We start from the raw sequence: 17174 nt of genomic DNA, 5'->3' as shown, positions 1-17174 counted from the left end.
TTTCTGTTTTCAAACTGCTGTGCTGAAAAACATCATGGTACAAATGTCACTTTGAAACGAGTTCATAAGGATATAATTTAATGTTGTGAACATCTGGAATAATTGTTGGAATTAAGACAAGCAGAATTATACAAGGCACCTACAAAACTCGACTTCTGGGCAGTTGTAATGGCATAGCCAAAAACTGGGCTTAAATGAGTCATTTGATGTACATTAATCAATTTCATCGACTTAGTCTTTGTTTTAAAAAAAAAAAAAAAAAAGATACAAAAAAACTGCTCTTGGCTATTTCAGCAAAACTGTTCAAAGTATCATTAAAAGTTTTATTTTAGGAAGTTCATTTTATTCCATGATCCGGTGGAGACTTTTTGGTTTATTCTCCTTTTTCCTCAGGCCCTCGTTTAACTTCCAATAGACACAAACCTGGATGCTGACCATTTGTGCTGGGAAAGGAAAAAGGGCAGAATGTAGTTCAGAAATATCAAACTGGCTAATGATTCATGACTAACACTGGGAGAGTTTTTACCTTGTCTGACCGAGCAGCAACACCACGGACAAGGTGCCACCTGGGAGGAAGCGGAACACTTTTTCAAGCCGGCGGTCGAGCTTCTTCATCATGAGGTCCAGTTCCTGATCCTATAAATATTCCATGTTGGAGTGATCGTTACATATCAGGTGCTGTGTGTTTTTGTTTTTTTCAAATTAAATTACAAAAGATACTCGTCAGTTGAAACTGGACTCTTAAAACATCCAATTTCTTAGATTTCTTCTGCTGCCACAAGGCCAAAACAACTGAAATTCCAGTTTTAAATTGGTCAGGTTGTAAAACATCCAAACTATTTAACACCTTTTGGACTTACCAACTTATGGAACTGAACTTTCTGGTGAAATGAGCTACAACAAAGTGGAAGTCAGGACTTCACTTTCTACACACACACTTGTGAGTTGTACAATTCTCTTCATGGGAGGAAGGTTTAAAATCAAAAACTGAAATCTCACCTGATCAAAAGCATTCTGAGTGTTGCTCAAGCCCTTCTGACAGCGATTACATTTTCTCCTTTGCTACAGGCTATGTACATGATGAGATGAGATGGTTTCTCCAGACAAATCCTCTCCGGCCCCATCAGAATGGTCGAGAATCATTTTTGAACTGCTATCCTCAGGTCTCCACACAGATGTAGTATTAGGTTTTAGTCTGATCTCTACCCAGGCACCCTTCACTGTTGTGCTTTACTGTGGAGTATGGAGTTTTCTTCAAAGAGCTAGTGGACACACTTCACTTAAGCTAGGCAGCCAACTCTAAAAGGAGTCCTACAGGTTCCGTAAACCCGAAACAACAACACCTGTAGAGATTCTGGTGACTTTGTGAGTCTGAATGTGTTTGTTCTGAATCATTTTTACAGTTGTTTTCCTCTGTTTCCCTGCCTCATGCTTTAAAAAAATAATAATTTAGACGACATATAAACTACTCTAAGCTGTTGCATTAATTACGTCACTAATCAATAATCACTCAGATTTTACTTTCTAAAAGAGTTGTTGTGAGGACAGGCTGGGAGTCGGAACAATCCCAGCTACGATGTTTGAACCGGGTTGGAACAAGATGAAACCAAACCATCGCATCACAAAAAAAAAAAGGATTTGATCTTATCCGTGCCTCAGAACTGTTGTTCATGCAGGCTGTCCTCTGTTCCCCTGCCGCCACCCCGCCTGCTTCTCTTGTAGTCAATGCAGTTGTCACGGCGGCCCATGACGGTAGGTGAGGAGGAGTCAGGGATGGACAGATTAGGTAGTTGTCCTTCAGCAGATCCTCTGAAGAGCTGAGGGCTGCGTGCTTGCCCTCTGAACTCTCAAACTCTGTTAAGCAGACATATTTGGGTTAGAACTGTACTCAAACTGTGGGAACTCCTACACTTGCTAACCAACAAGTGCGAATAGATATTATAACTCACTTATACATGCGTATCTTGCACGTTTTTCCAATTTGGCGGGCAGGATGACGCTCTCCAGCGCACCGAAGCGGCTGAACATCTCTCGGACATTTTCCTCGGACAGTTTCGATGAGGTCGTAGTGAGCTGCAGCTGTTTACCATTTATTTTAGCCGGCAGCGACCCGTTTGCCGTTTTAACGCCAGTGACACCGGAACATTTTGCATCGAGTGCGTGTCCATTAAACTTTACGCGTTCAGCAACATGCGGACTTAGTTTAGCAGCGTAGAGGAGATTGGTATTCAGAGTATCGCCCAGCAGAGTGTCAAGATTCAGATCCAAGTCTAGCATCGACTCGCACATCGGCCTCTGCACCTAGAATAAAAGAAACGCTTTTACAACTCTCAACAAGCTCTGGGAAAACTGTGATGTAAAGCGTAAGAAATGTTAAAAAGAAGTAAGAGGACAAAAAGAAAAGAGGAGGAAGAGCTACCTTGATGGGCTGACCCAGCACGCAGAGTCCATTCAGAGTCTTTAAAGCAAGCGTTGCTCCTTCCAGTAGCTCAAATTCTACCTCTGCATGAACCTGGAAACCAAATAATGACGCTCAACCAAAAACAAAATAGAGGCCAAAAAAAGATAGTAGTAAGCGCTGACAGAAAGAAAAATAGATTGTTAAACAAGACGTACTCTGAAACTTGTGTTCAACATTTGGATCTTCCTAACTGGGCCACAGCAGCGAAACAGCTGCCTCACTTCCCTCTTGGTGAAGCCTGCAGGGAGCGGCCCGGCAAACACCACACACATATCCCGCAGATTCGCACACACCTGCAGCATAAACACAGCCAGTTGTACATCCGAAACAACCCCACGTGCAACAATGCAAAACGTTGAATTCCTCACACTCCGGTAGAGCTGCTCCTGGTGAGGGAAGCGCCTCGTCAGGTGGGCTGCGAAGGAAGAAAACTGGAGGACAGAGAGGTAGGAACTCTTTGTCTGTTTCCTGAACGATGCCAACACCTACAGCAGAGAGGATTCAGGCGAAAAGACAAAGGAGCAGAGGGTGGAAGAGTTTAGGGGAGGACAGGGAGGGCAAACAAGAAGGAATACATGGAGTGAGTGAGAGAAAGTAATGCAGCCGATGTTAAACGCTGCTGGTGTACAATTACCCAAAAATGACATTTGACATAAAAGATTATACATGCCTTGATATAATCAGAACATAATGCAGAGGAATGTCTAACATACTGGTGAAGCAGAGAAAAGCAAGTCTTCGTCAAGTTAGTCAAAAGCTGTAACATTTCACTTCTCACCTCCTTGTCAGAGTTGTACCAGTGCTGGTTTGACAGATCCAGTGAAATGTCAGCACGCTTCCCTGAAAAGGCCACAGACCGACCAAGTGTCTGCAGTATGTCAGCAAACCTGCACAAGCAAGAACGATGGAGAATCTGTCAGATAAGGTACACCCTAGATAGGTCGCCAGTCCACCACAGGGCCACTCACACTCACACTCACACTCACACCGAGGGACAATTTAGAGCTGAATTAATGCTTCAGTGGGCTAATGTTTCAGTACTTGACAGCATAGTGGAAATCTGGCTGAACATGTCTCTATTCGTGGGTGTTCCCTGTTTACAGTCGATTTATGAATGCAGTCCTTGTAAATCATTGATTCTGCTGGGCAACTAGGTCAGAGATGTAAAACAGAAGAATAGAGGTTTAATATGCCGCACCTGTAACTTGGTGCTGGTGCAGATGTGCAGTCAGTGGACTCTTCTTCTATTTTGTATCCCCACAGCTCCTCCAGATGAAGCTCCACAACCTAACAAAGAGGAAGCAGAAAATATTTGCTCATTTGTGTGTGCGTTTTGTTGGGGGTTTTTTTCCGAAAGGGTGTGGGGGGGGGCAATTTAAGCTACCTTACGAGGTCCTGTTTTGATAAAGTACTGAGCCAGCTCCAGGGCTGCCACAGCATCCTCGGTGGGATTATGACCGTTCTTCTCTTCCATCTGGATTTGCCTCCTGGGATGTGAACAGAAAATCTAATCATTACTCTCGGTGGGTGAGAGAGGCTCACAGAGACCGAGAAACAAGAACTCACTTAAGTATCGTCTCCGCCAGGACCTTCAGCTTAAACTTCCGTCCAAATTCTCTCCTGTACAGCAGGGAGGTGTCAATTACATGTTGGTGGATAAGCTGCAGGGAGGACAAGGAGACAATATGGGTCAAAAATTAAATTGTAAAAAACTTCTGGGTCTGTGCTTGAAACTAGAGAAAAAATTACTCATAGATTATCTAAAAATGACTACTGGGACATTATGAAGTACTTGGGTAATGTTGAATTATTACTATAGTGATGACAAAATGTAACCTTAAAATAATAACCAGCAGTCAGGTTACCAGCATCTGGCTCCTGAGTCCTGCTTATAGGTATCCATTCATCTTTTTGTGTCTCAACTTTGTTGTTTCAGACATGTTCACAATAACCCAACAAAGCATCGAAGGAACATTTTTTATCTGCTCAGAAAAGGTTTTCTTTTGATGACTCTTGACTCTCATATTTGTGCAGGTGTCACTGCACAGCAGATCAGTGCACCACCACTCGAGTGTCTGCTTTTGCGGTCAGACGGGGGGTTTAGCTTAGCTTTTTACCAAATCATACGAGCAGAAACCTTTCCTGTTCCATCAGACCTCGATCTTTCCTGTTAATCGTTGTTACACACTGAGGAAACAGACACCTAAAGATGACTACTCACTTTTAGAGCCACGAGATCATTGTTGAGGGAATGGCCCACCAGAACTGCGTCTCTTGGCAACAGCATTTTAAGCTTTGCTTGAACATCCTGCAGGGTGGTTTTGATGGGTCGCAACATCGCTGGAGTGATACCAGAGAACCTGTTAGGAAGAAATGTGTTTTAACATTTGAGCATAGGACTAAATGTTGTCAACAAAATGGAAAACTTTGCCTTTACACGCGCCTAAAAGATGTAACCAATTTCATATCAGTTGCAGGAGGGCTGCTGCAGATCCCCTCTTGTACAGCATGGCCATAAAGCTTAATTTTGTCCACAGATGTGTGTGTGTGTGTTTTCTCTCTGAGACAGAGAGAGATAGAGTGTGCCTGTAAATGTACTTTGTGAGGTAGTTGAAGACGCGGTTCTGGGGTTTCACAAGATCATCCAGCACACAATTCCCATCACTGTCCACCAGAGAGACACGAGTCAGCTCATATCCCTTCTCTGTTTGGCACTGAAACGCAACATAAACACAATGATAAACTGCTTGGAACAGCCGTAGGAGAAATGTAATAACTCAAAATATAATAAAAAAAAAATGTAGGAGTAGCTGGATGACAAAGAGTGGTATGAATTTGGTTATTTGTGCAGCTGCACAATGGATTTTAACTGTCATTTCTCAAAGTGCATCACAGGTAACTTTGAACCACTGCAGCTACAAACAGGCCAGATCAGTGGAATATCAACGCCAGGTGAGCAGATGTTTCCAATTCACAGTTAAGCACAATTAAATACTAGGAAACAGTGGGGAAGGAAAAGCAGATGCTTAAAAAGAGATATCCAGTCAACAGTTTGGACAGTATCTGGTTTTAAGAAGTGAGTATGTATTGCCATAAAGACTGTGAATCACACAACTTGTGAGAGGAAAGGATTCTGTGGTAAAAGGGAGAGTTGATCATATATTTAAGAGCACCTCACCATTTCACAGTCAAGTCCATACAGAGGGCTGCAGTTGGTTACAGACTCAGCGCTGTCTGTGCTCACAAAGTCCTCAAAGGCTGGCATTCCTATGTCAAAAGACACAAAAAGAAAGGTGAGAACGACACCATGAGCATGCTGAGCTGCCTAAATTTGAACATTCATTTTGTCCTCACTGAATTTGAGTTTTCACTTACCAAACTGAACTCCTAGTGTGGATAGATATTAAATAAATAACTGAATATTTGAGTGTGAGCATGTAGATAAAAGGCAATGACACAGTTTGGAGCGCTGTGGCAGTAAAATGACTCGAAAGAGTCAGAGGAATGTTGCTTTCACATGTACATCATTCAAATTTGGTTTGCCTTGCTGTGATCTAGTGACAAAGTGACCCATCATTGTTAAAGCATCAGTTTTGTTTTCTGGGTTAATCAGTTGGAAAAACAAAAGAAAGGTCAATGAAAACTACACAAAACAAACAGGCCATCTAATTCCCAGTGCGTACACATGCGTTTTCCAAATGCAAAACTAAACTTTCCTCACCCTCGATGGGATAGTGGTTCTTCATCTTCTCTTCCTGGCTGAGAAGAAATGCAGTTAATCCTCTCCTTCGAGTCCCGTAAGTTGTGATAACCGGGTGATGTTTCACCGCTGCAGCAGGACAGAAAATAACCCCGCAAATACGAGCAAATTTGCAAAGAGTGAAAACACACAAAAAAAACTTTATGAGAAATAATATATCTGACTAAATGGCATCATCATGTGATGAGTATTCATATGACAATTACAGACAAGAACACACAAAAACATGAACTGGACAAGCCCACTGGTGAGGGTAGTCATTTTTGATCACCTCTATGCAGCTTCTCGTCTGGTTTGGAAAAAGATAAAAAGTCCACTTTAGGAAGTTCCCTGCTGAAGATTTCAGAGGCTACGTTGTTAGATGACGGAGTGAAGGTGACCCTCTATAAGAATTCAATTGGAAACAAAATAAAATTTAAAAAAGAAATACACCGCAATGAACAGAATTCTTTACTTTACGTAATCTATGCCGGTACAATCACGCTCTCTCCGGTGGTTACTTACAGAGGTGTAGTTGGTCCGAAGGTGTTTCATGGTGAGGTAGTTCTTGTAGAAGTCACTCTGTGTCAGACCTTCCACAATCACAATGTTTAAACCCCCAACCTTTCTTTGATGGCTGAGACGGCACCAACTGGTAGAAGCAGGAGGATGCAGACCAAAAAGACAAGAAATAATGTATTTCTCAAGTCTAATGACTGAAGTACAGGGACACTAAGTTAATTACAGAGAATTATGTGACACATTATTGCCACCTGTCATTACCTGGGCTGTTTGATGCCTCCTTTTTTCCCCAGAGCAGCAAAATGGAGAAGCTCTGTCAGCTCAGTCAGTGTGATTGGCTGCTGAAGGCGGTCGAGCAGCGGTGAGATCCTCGGTGAACCAGAGGGACGTCCACACTGCGGCGCTTCATCACCTCCTGGATCTGCCTTCAATCTTTTGGCCTCCTCATGTGCTTCGGGAGCTTTGTTCTTTCTTTTCTTTCTGCTGCTCGCTGTTGCTGCTGACGATGATGAGGAAGGCTCCATGTTCAAGCTGATGTTTCTTCAGAGGGGTAAAACTATATATGAAAACACATTGCAAATGTACACTGTTCGTAGGTATCGATGAAAGTAGAAAAATCCAACTCTTACTTGGGCTGGAAGAACTCCGTATCAAACCATAAAATCTATTATGCATTTCCTAATGTGTGTCAGTAACGTTTACTATCATGAAAATTTTAATCAAACAATGTCAGTTATGCTTTATCAGGATTTTGGTTATTTACTTAATTTGACACTTGTTTAGCAAAGTTATAGATTTGTACGTTTCAGTTCAAACTAAGCACAAACAGAAATCTTTATGAAACATAATTTGAAATGTAATTAAGACTATACAGCATGATAGATAGCTACTGAAACAAGTATTTCAACTAGTATATATACCAATACAAAACTATAGCAAATATCAGATGACTGTTCAAAATTTCGTAAGTATTTTAACCATATAAGGGGCTTTGGGTACCACTGCTTAAACATCCTGAGGCTCAATTTCGTGTTTTATCATTGGAGTAGCAGAAACACTATGTAGCTAAACACTTTGTAAACTATTTAAACATGTCACACACATTTATAGTTTCTGAGTACTCCGTAGTCTTTGGAACAGTTAAGAGTGTAAAATTAAGCAAAAATACCAGGTGTTAAAGGTCCAGCTGAGTCCATACCACCACAGCTCCAACAGTGCTTGAGGTTAGTAACACATTGCTAAAGCACGTTACAGTGAAAGCGGAAAACGTTGACAGTACTTCCGTTCTGCAACTTTCGTAATAAAATCATTGAGTATTATGTGACGCGTATATAGTGGCGAATCTGTAGTTTTTATGCCGTTTTACGGTTTTATTTTCTTAGTTTATGTCTATGAGTGACACAGACATGCTGGCCTGTAAGTGACGCATGAAATATCCAAGGTTAATCTTTCTACTATGGGCTTTTATTCTGAAATAAAATGCTGTCCTGCAGCTCTGTTGCTTTCGATAAAAACAGCAGATTTTTCTATGATCGACTGTTTGTTTCGATCTTGCTGACTTGCAGAACCAGCTAATCGAGCTCAGAAACATTAATGTTACACATTTTTAAAAAAGAAAGCGCTATTTTTCAGTTTGAGATCAGAGCCTGAGATCGGTCCAAAGACTCTCTGTTTTAGAGATCTAACAAAAATCTCACCGGCTCCAACTCAAGTGACAGCTATGTCTACAAAGAAACTGGCGAAGTAAGTGAATTCGCCGTAAAAGACGTTCATGAATCGAATTCTGACTTTTTGGAGATTTACACATTTTAAGCCTTTAAATGCGACGAATATACCTTCTTATAAATAGTTTATACACCAAATTTTGCAGTTGAATGCTCTGTCATAGCATTGTTTGTGGTTTTGCAGTTTCTGGTGAAGTTTCTGTTCATTTGGACTAACAATGGCTTTTTAAACTCTAGAAAATTAGGATTGTTGAGGCAGCGGAGTCAGTCTTCCGGGTCAAAGAAATCAGTGATATCCAGTGAGTGCGATCATTTCACATTTCATTAGTTTAGACCTGATCTTAACTATTTCCACAGGAGTAAAGACCGTTTTTTCTTTCAGATCAAATATTTTCGTACTTGATTGTGATTGACTTTGAGTCCACTTGCTGGAGAGAAAAAAATAACTGCAGCCAGGAAATTAGTAAGTAACATATTTGAGATTCAGCTTTTGAAATAAGCTTTTTTTTTTTTTCTCCACAATTATTGCCGTCACCATCTGTCCTTTCTCCCTTTCTGCAGTTGAGTTCCCTGCTGTTCTCCTGAACACATCTACAGGGGAGGTTGAGTCTGAGTTTCACGCTTACGTTCAACCCCAGGAACACCCCATTCTGTCTGAGTTCTGCACTGAGCTCACTGGCATTACACAGGTTTTTGTGCTTTGGCAGAAGAGTTTGAGTACAGAGTCAGGTACGGTATATAGTTTAACATTACATATAGCAATGTGATGTCTAACAGGTTCAAGTGGAGGCTGGAATCCCCCTTCAGATCTGTCTCTCGCGGTTCAACCGCTGGCTGCAAAACCTGCAGCTCGAGGCGGGAGTGGCGTTTCCCAACAAACGGCAGGCAGGTCCGGCTCCTTCGCCTTCACCGAAGATGTGTGCTTTCCTCACGTGGTCAGGTAAAAGTAGCTTGTATTTGTGTACATGTATTTTTTTGCTGTTAAACTACACGATCCTCATCATAATCATTATGATGAGGCTAAACATACAAGCGAGATTAACTGTTGAAAACTATTAGAAAAAAAAATGATTTAGAACACTTTTAATTGAATGTGCCTTCATCTTCGTCCCATATTAGACTGGGATCTTGGAGTTTGTTTGCAGTACGAGTGTAAACGCAAGCAGCTTCACAAACCAGATGTTCTGAACAGCTGGATAGACCTGAGAAGCACATACAGGGTAAATGCCGCTTTATTTGTTGTATCTTTTCACCTTCTCTGTCTTTTATACTATTTTCTTTTTTTTTGTAATCAGATAATTAAAATACCAGTAAATTATCATCTATATTAACAGAGACAACAATACAATATGCTTATTTGTCTTAGTGTGACCACATTTTTTTTTTCAAATTTACAGTTGCACAAAGCGGGAATAAGTATGTTTCTGTTTCCAATTCTGTTATTTTTTTGGTATCTACAGCTCTTTTACAACAGGAAACCCAAAGGCCTGAACGGGGCGCTTCAAGATCTAGGAATACAGTTTTCTGGGAGAGAACATTCTGGTACGAATTAAAAAAAAAAAAACGAAAATCATAAGTGAAAATTCTCCAGTCGAGATATATCTACATATAGAACACCTTCACCCCCTCTTCATCGTCCCTCTATATCCACCTCAGGTTTGGATGACGCCCGAAATACCGCTCAGCTGGCAGCAAGAATGATGAGAGATGGGTGTGTGATGAGGATCACTCGGAGCCTGGAGAGGGTGAGTGGCCGCCCGATGAACCCCGACTCCTGAAATCCCTCCAGAGGTTTTTAAAGGACGAACCTCGTTTTTGTGCTGAAGATTTTATATGTAGAAAGATTACGCAATTTAAAACTTATTTATATAAATAAACAGAAAACTGGGCTGCGGCAAATGCTGATCTTGCTGCTTTGTAACTTATTTTGTACTTTAATCTTGCAGAAATTGTGTTGGGGCTTGTGGAAGTAAAGGCGTGATTATTTCAGTGGTGCTTGAGATTTCGTGATCTCTTTGGATTTTCATTTATTTCATATTTTTACTTTAACCTCAAACAAATCAGCAGATTTTCATACACACCCTAAATAAATCTAAAGAGAACCTAATGACACAATTCAGACAGAAATGTTAAAGCCAGTGGTTTATTTGCCAGAGAAACATTTCTGATGGCGATAAGATTTCCTTGAGCAACAAAAATATGAACCTTCAGGATCAGCAGTCAGTCTGGAGGTGAAATTGGAGTTGGATGTTTTCAGTTAGTGGGTTGACAATCAGGTGTGAGAGGATGCTCTTCTTTAATATGATATACTTCAATAAACATGGAAGTGTATCAAGGCACAGACGAGCAAGATTTCTGAGGAGCTGAGTGCTCCAGAGACAAGATTGTGAACAAATGGTGGAAATTCAGGAACATTGTTACTCTCCCTCGGAGGGATTCACCAACAAAGGTCGCTCCAAGAGATAAGTGTAGTAGTCTAGGAGTACAAGAGGCTTTTTACACATTGACTAATGTTAATGTTCATGAGCACACCATCAGGGGAACATTGAACTCCAACGATGGTGCACATGGCTGTGCTGCAAGGAAAGAGTCACTGCTTCAAAGAAAAAAAAAAACCTTGTTGCACTTTGCAAAAAGATTGCAGGAACCATCTAGAAAGCTGTTAGGAAAAACGATGGGCTGTTATATATTTAATGAAACCACAATAAAACAGTTTTTAAATCGAAGGAATATTGTTTCGTGAAAGGAAAACACCCAATTCCACCTGGGGAAGCTTATTTTATCTCTGAAACGTTGTGGCATCATGGGTTCACAAACTTTCTTGCACCGCTGTAAATGGTATAAATACTGTGTAAATACTTTTCTAGTCTGGCTGACCAGTCAAAGCGCTTTAACACCACATTCACTCACACACTCATACGGCACATGTTAGTCCACAGAGCTACGCAGTGCTTTCTACTACCTTCACACACATTCATACACCTATGGATGCATCAGCAGGGGTTCAGTGTCTTGCTCAAAGACCCTTCGACATGTGGCCCCGGAGTGGAACCACCGACCTTCCGATTGGTAGGCGACTGCTCTTCGTGCTGAGCTACAGCTGCCCCTATGTATTTGGCTGTAAGTATTTGCCTCAAGTGGAGGTTTTACTTTAAAGTGACTGATAGATATCTTCTCTTCTTCTTCTTCTTCCTCCTCGTAGACCCCAGTGATGGTCAAAGCCGCGTTTGGAAGCGCCACCGGTGCTGCAGAAAACCAGAAAGAAAATCTGGATATCAATAAAAAAGAAAACGTGTCCAAACTCTTATCATCCAAAGTTCCTCTCAAAACTATTCAAAAACAGTCATGTTCAGAGGACGTTACAAGAAATGCAGACACAAAGGGAAACTCAAATATTCCCAACGTTCAAATGTGTCGGAGCCTGATTTCACCAACGACGCTGCTGAGTGTCACACCAGCGCCACTGTGGGGACGCAGCCGCGGGTCAGCTTCAACACAGAGTGCTGTTAACCTTTCAGCCACAGCTTTGATAAACTGTACCTCAACGCACAATAACAGTGGCCATGTTCTGTGCCCTACGACCGTCAGCTGCTTTTCAAATCTGCCTCAGCGGGACCAAGCCTCAAAAACGGGACCTGTGGATGAAAAGGAGGAGAAAGCAGAACTCTTAGTGGAAACGGAGGAGAGGTGTGGCTCTTATGATGATGTGATGTTGGAGGGTGATGATGTTATAAATGTAACAGACAGAGAGTGTGACCCGGAGTACATTTCAGATTTTGACAGTGGATGTTATGAGTGGGAAGAGCTATCTCATTCACACTCACCGGCACATCAATCCACAGTGGAGGATAAGATGAGAGGCTCTGTGAGTGCTGGACGCAACTCTGAAATGCAAAATATCACCAGTGATTCATCAGTCATCCGTCAATCTACGAAGACATCAAACTCGCCTATCGAGCTCTCGACTCGCACAAAGGAAATGATACAGCCAACGACAGCATATTTTGCTGTGCCTAAACCTGTTAATTGGAGCAATTTAAATTGGCGCAAAGCAGGCCTTAGAAGCTCTGATCACATTCACCTCCAGTTTGAAGGACTTAGTAAAAATGAAAAGACAAATATGCCCTCTCCAGTCAAGCCGAAGCCCTTTGTGCCAAGAAAGACTTCAACCCCAAACACCTCCTCCGTCAGGCCCAAACCAATCCTCACGAAACGCATACAGCCTCTTAAGACATCTTTTACCATCTACTCTGAGCCAGCAAAGCAGGCTGCAGGGTCTTCCCATCGCTCTTCATCTGGTTCTCTGCACACCTCCAACAGCATCCTCTCCTCTTTGTCAGCCAACACACTTTCCTGCTGTACCAATCGCTCCCGGGTTTCTGTTCCAGCTAAAGGACCGCAGAAGATCACCTCCCCTCTTTGTGCGTGCGGGCGCCGTGCAAAGCGGCAGCTTGTGTCAAACGGAGGCCCAAACCACGGACGGGGGTTTTATTGCTGTGCGGTCCGCCGCTCAGGCGGCGGAGGTAGGATGGAGAAAGGGTGCGAGTTTTTTAAGTGGGAGTCTGCTCTGATGAGGAGTACTTCTCCTGCTGTTAGGTCCTCTGTGTCTCTCTGTCAGATTAATTCTTCTGTCTCCCAGCGTCCAACCCACAGAGCACCATTGAGAAAAAGCTGTTGAGCAGCTGGAGAAGCATCTGCACGAGCACACATCAGTCACAGCGACATGCCGACACAAAAACAAAACTATGGGTTTTGAATGATTCTATTTTCCTTTGTGTGCTGGTGTCCACTTTTCATGTAATATTTTTAACAAGGAAAACCTCTGAAGAAAGAGGTTTGGAGACAAGAAGAGAGATTTAATTTATTCCGCTAGCATGTTTGAAAGTTCTCTTTTTATGAAGTAAAACTGCTGTCAGATCAATGCCTGCATTAACTTATCATGTAAAAAATAAAGATGTATGCTCATTGTCAAAAAGAAAATATGTTATTTGCTTTATAATTTATGTGCCATCACTGTATTTAGCACGTTGGAATTTTTTACTTTTACACTTTCTTTAAAACAACACCTAGCACTTGCGGTAAGTTTATCAAATGTTTAGTAGAAAAATATGAATGTTTCAGTCAAAATCGTCATTTACTGTGTTGATTAGAAAATGTTAATTGTGTTGTACAGCAAATGTGAAATGTTAATTTTTATTCTGCTTTAAAGCTCAAATAAATGATTTTGTGATGATAAAGCCTCTGCGCTTTGGTCTGGGCGCTGCTTTTTGTCCCTCCTCACACACCGTAGGGTATTACCCACAAACGTGCAATGTTGTGACTGAGACGTCCTGCCTCGATCCATTTATAAGTTTAACCTGAACACATGTGGGGGTTGTAAATTGCCCGAATCTACTAACTCCTCAAGGTTTTCACACCGAGAGCGCTGCAGCTCTGAGACCTTAGAAAGCCTGAGTTAGCTTAACTAGCGAAGCTAACGGCTAAACAAGCGAAACGAGAGCGTAACCGGCTGTTGGTGTGCTTACACCCGCGATTTCGACAGCATATCTGCTGGAAAGCCCGTCGGTAACATGTCAGCCGCGCAAAACGACTCCAGGAAACGGAGCAAGAAGCACTATGCGGTCGGTCACCACAACAAGCGGTGGAAGGGCTCCCGGGAGCTGGAGGTGGGCATGCAGGGGATCCTCATCACATGCAACATGAACGAGAGAAAGTGCACCGCGGAGGCCTTCAATCTGCTCAATGAATACGCGGACAAGCTCTACGGCCCCGAGAAGGTGAGTGTGGAAGTAGTCATTTTCACATACTAAGAGTTCTTATGATTAAGTGCTACATGAACTGAAAGTAGGACTGAAAAAAACAATTTGCTTGAATTAAAATTTGAAGCATAAATAGCCTTCAGCAGCTACTGTGTCGTGTTCTAAAAACTGAAACTAAATGTGAAATGTGTCAACACAAGGATGCTGAGGTAGTGTTGCGTTCACTTGTGGGTATGAGTATGTGTGTATAATGAAGGTGTATTAATATATCTATTGAGGCTTCTTTACAGACCCAAAAACTACAGGAATGAAAGCAAGCTTGAAATGTTTTACAAGAAATACTAAATGCTTAATTAAAATTAAGATATATTGGTATCTTATGTGTTTAGATACTGTGCAAATAATGTGAAATACTCTAGACTTTTACCAGGAATTCAGAAAGCTTAACACGAGAAACTGCTCCTGATTTCAATGGATCAGTCAAGGGCAACATTTGTGCATTTTCTATGCGGCAGTCACCTATAAGGGAGCGAGCAAAAAGTAAGGTTTAAAAAAAAAAAGGATGAACTATATAACCTCTTTACAGTTATGTGCTACTCTGGCAAAAATCGTTTCTGTGCCAACCTGATTTCCACCCAGTAAGAATTTTCTGTCTGCACAGCTGGTATTCACCAATACTGATATGATCAGCCGCTGCTGCCTGCTGATTTTGTTACAGTGCCTCGTTCTGCGTCCTGATATTAACGTAGAAGTTACACTGAAACTTTTCGCCTGCCTAAACATTTTTAGCCCGGTCAGCAAATAATTAAGAATAACTCCCAGATTATTAAAGTTCCACCCTCAATCACAGCTTTCAGATGGCAATGGGAGCAGCGGCGAGGAAGAAGAGGCTGAAGAAGAAGATGTTGATGTTGCACTGAAGAAGGAGGTCGCACAGCTGCAAGCATCTGGAACTAAACAGGAGAGGCGCTTCCGGGCACTCGACAGTGGAGCAAACAATGTCATCTTCATCCGAACTCAAAACCTGGGTACGAACTCTAAATGTACAATTTATAGGTGGATGATTTTTTTTTTTTAATTCATTTTCAGGCCTTTCATTGCTGTTTTTTTTTTTTTCTGTCCTAGAATCTGATAAACTGGTTCATCACATCCTGTCTGATCTCCACACCACCAAGAAGAAGAAGTCGCGTGTGATTCTTCGAATGCTGCCAGTGAGAAGCTAAAATTGATTTCAATCTGTGGTTAAAGTTATTTAAGAAATGCAGCAGAGAAGAATGTTAACCACACAGGGAGTCGTGGGGTGTTGAGTCAGGCTATCGTTCAAATGACCGATATCATTTACAGATTCTGCCATGTCGCATTTTAGCGCTGACTCCGGAGTTGTTCTCTCACATCTGTCACATTAGTTGCAGCCACCAAAGCTGCACTCCCCTGGAAAAGGAAAAGCGAAGCAGATCTATTATGTCTGTTGCAATCTGCATCTTTATCGCTAAATCCTCCCCACCTTAAGCACCAGAACATCACTGTGCCTCTTCTGTCATCTACCAGGCTAGATGTTAGAAGCATAAAGGCTAACGTAATTTGACTTTTCATGCTGTTATCTGTAATGTCTGATCTTTTCGTCTCCCTTCAGGTTACTGGAACATGCAAGGCTTTCCAGGAAGACATGCTGAAATACCTGACCACGTTCTTGGAGCCGTGGTTCAAAGCCCCAAACTGTGCGACCTACCAGATCGCCTTCAAGGCTCGCAACAGCAGCCACAACAAGAGAGATGAAATCATCAAATCTATTGCAGGTAGACTTGGACCCACCTTGTGTCCATGCATTACATGATTGTTGCACCCCTGCTGACAGAATCTCACCTGTCCTTTTTGGCCCCCCCCCCGTAGGTCTTGTGGGGAAGCTGAACCCCAAAAACAAGGTGGATTTGACAATCCCAGAACTGACAATCATTGTAGAGGTCATCAAGGCTGTGTGTTGCATCAGTGTGGTAAAAGACTATACACTGTATAGAAAGTACAATGTGCAGGAAGTAGTGAAAGAAGACGCACCCAAGTCCGACGCGATCGCAGCAAACACGGATACGAACGCAACCGAGCAGAAAGAGAAACACGTTGGGGAGGAGACCGAAAAAGAAGAGAGGAAGGGCGAAGAAGACGAGGACAAAAATGTGTCGCAGAACGAGGTTGATGAGGGTGAAGGTGGCAGGGAATGAGAGCGCACTTTGTTTTGTTTTTTTAAAAACAGCCAGTTGGTGTGACGTCATCTTAAGTCGCTTTATGTCGTAGTGCTGTTTTTTTTTAAATAAACCGATAACATGATTTGTCAAAAATACTGAGGTTGGCAGGAGTCAGAAGCATCCTAATATAATTTAATGTCTTGGGGTTTTTTTTTAATCTCTTCGTAAAGCTTTCAGGCATACAATGATTCACTGAGCTGAATTATCAACACATATCATAATTTTGCTTTAAAAGTTGGACCAGCTTCCAGTTTGTTTGTTTTTTTTAAATGAATATGAATTCGATTTCAGTTAGATTCTAATTTGAATGATTTTACTTCAAGAAAAAAAGGTTTTTTTTCTCAGGTCAACAGGTTTGTCACATCACAGATGTTATAAGGGAGATACCTGTCATTTAAAAACTCCTTAATGCCACCATCTTAACTTTGGTCAAATTTAACGACAGTCTTCTTTTTGTAACCGTTGTTTTCTAAACCAGTTGTTGAATTAAAGCCACCTGTGTTTGACTGATCTCTCTCAAGGTTTTTTTTTTACGTATTTTATGATGTTTCATGGTGTAGCGATGGAAGAAGGGAAGGACAGAGACCTTTTGAAATCACAGCATAATTTTCATAGCCAAGTATAATGTTTTAAAACTTTTAGTGGTGTCCCTCTGTGTGTTTGTCTCATTCTTGTGACGGTCACCAAAGTTTCAAGGTGGACACTTCTGTGGGTCTTCTGTGCTGGCGG

The 17174-nt window shown here is 41.8% G+C and overlaps 3 protein-coding genes across 5 annotated transcripts; 2 read left to right on the top strand and 1 right to left on the bottom strand.

Annotated features, from left to right (window-relative positions):
• Positions 1-28: 28 nt before the first annotated feature.
• Positions 29-7974, bottom strand: LOC140305737 (RNA exonuclease 5-like). Of its 3 annotated transcripts, XM_072384714.1 has the most exons (18): positions 6984-7262; positions 6726-6852; positions 6493-6604; positions 6183-6290; positions 5640-5728; positions 5060-5175; positions 4683-4821; positions 4028-4122; positions 3846-3948; positions 3660-3748; positions 3240-3348; positions 2830-2946; positions 2617-2754; positions 2420-2512; positions 1950-2301; positions 1655-1854; positions 527-636; positions 29-443 (listed from the first exon to the last, which is right to left on the bottom strand). In XM_072384714.1, exons 1-18 carry the CDS (start codon positions 7244-7246, stop codon positions 374-376), a joined length of 2430 nt encoding a protein of 809 aa, XP_072240815.1. In that variant the 5' UTR covers positions 7247-7262; the 3' UTR covers positions 29-373. The 3 variants fall into 3 exon arrangements, with proteins under 3 accessions (XP_072240815.1, XP_072240813.1, XP_072240814.1); XM_072384712.1 differs by lacking the exon at positions 29-443 and adding an exon at positions 7891-7974 and having other exon boundaries at positions 619-1854; XM_072384713.1 differs by lacking the exon at positions 29-443 and adding an exon at positions 7891-7961 and having other exon boundaries at positions 619-1854; positions 6984-7278.
• Positions 7975-8357: 383 nt separating this feature from the next.
• Positions 8358-13561, top strand: eri2 (ERI1 exoribonuclease family member 2). Its single transcript, XM_072384711.1, has 9 exons — positions 8358-8465; positions 8684-8745; positions 8829-8909; positions 9008-9135; positions 9224-9386; positions 9566-9666; positions 9907-9988; positions 10103-10191; positions 11649-13561. Exons 1-9 carry the CDS (start codon positions 8443-8445, stop codon positions 13122-13124), a joined length of 2205 nt encoding a protein of 734 aa, XP_072240812.1. The 5' UTR covers positions 8358-8442; the 3' UTR covers positions 13125-13561.
• Positions 13562-13727: 166 nt separating this feature from the next.
• On the top strand, positions 13728-16964 carry thumpd1 (THUMP domain containing 1). Its single transcript, XM_072384710.1, has 5 exons — positions 13728-14223; positions 15056-15233; positions 15331-15416; positions 15839-16001; positions 16096-16964. The coding sequence occupies exons 1-5, from the start codon at positions 14017-14019 to the stop codon at positions 16419-16421; spliced, it is 960 nt and encodes a 319-aa protein (XP_072240811.1). The 5' UTR covers positions 13728-14016; the 3' UTR covers positions 16422-16964.
• The last annotated feature ends 210 nt before the right edge of the window (positions 16965-17174 follow it).

This window comes from Leuresthes tenuis, unplaced genomic scaffold, assembly GCF_036924035.1.
Source record: "Leuresthes tenuis unplaced genomic scaffold, fLeuTen1.0.hap1 SCAF_4, whole genome shotgun sequence".
Lineage (NCBI taxonomy): Eukaryota > Metazoa > Chordata > Actinopteri > Atheriniformes > Atherinopsidae > Leuresthes > Leuresthes tenuis.
The sequence above is the reverse complement of the archived record's forward strand: the minus strand, read 5'-3'. Positions and strand labels throughout refer to the sequence as shown.

Bases quoted from the DNA above. Each gene is read 5' to 3' on its own strand.
- eri2 (XM_072384711.1), top strand. From the start codon at position 8,443: ATGTCTACAAAGAAACTGGCGAA. The intron at 8,466-8,683 runs GTAAGTGAATTC...TTTAAACTCTAG, and splicing joins TCTACAAAGAAACTGGCGAA to AAAATTAGGATTGTTGAGGC. The intron at 9,989-10,102 runs GTACGAATTAAA...TATCCACCTCAG, and splicing joins TTCTGGGAGAGAACATTCTG to GTTTGGATGACGCCCGAAAT.
- thumpd1 (XM_072384710.1), top strand. From the start codon at position 14,017: ATGTCAGCCGCGCAAAACGACTCCAGGAAACGGAGCAAGAAGCACTAT. The intron at 15,417-15,838 runs GTGAGAAGCTAA...GTCTCCCTTCAG, and splicing joins TGATTCTTCGAATGCTGCCA to GTTACTGGAACATGCAAGGC. The intron at 16,002-16,095 runs GTAGACTTGGAC...CCCCCCCCGTAG, and splicing joins AATCATCAAATCTATTGCAG to GTCTTGTGGGGAAGCTGAAC.
- LOC140305737 (XM_072384714.1), bottom strand. From the start codon at position 7,246: ATGGAGCCTTCCTCATCATCGTCAGCAGCAACAGCGAGCAGCAGAAAG. The intron at 2,947-3,239 runs GTGAGAAGTGAA...TCTCTGCTGTAG, and splicing joins GGTACAACTCTGACAAGGAG to GTGTTGGCATCGTTCAGGAA. The intron at 2,755-2,829 runs GTGAGGAATTCA...TTTATGCTGCAG, and splicing joins AGGAGCAGCTCTACCGGAGT to GTGTGTGCGAATCTGCGGGA.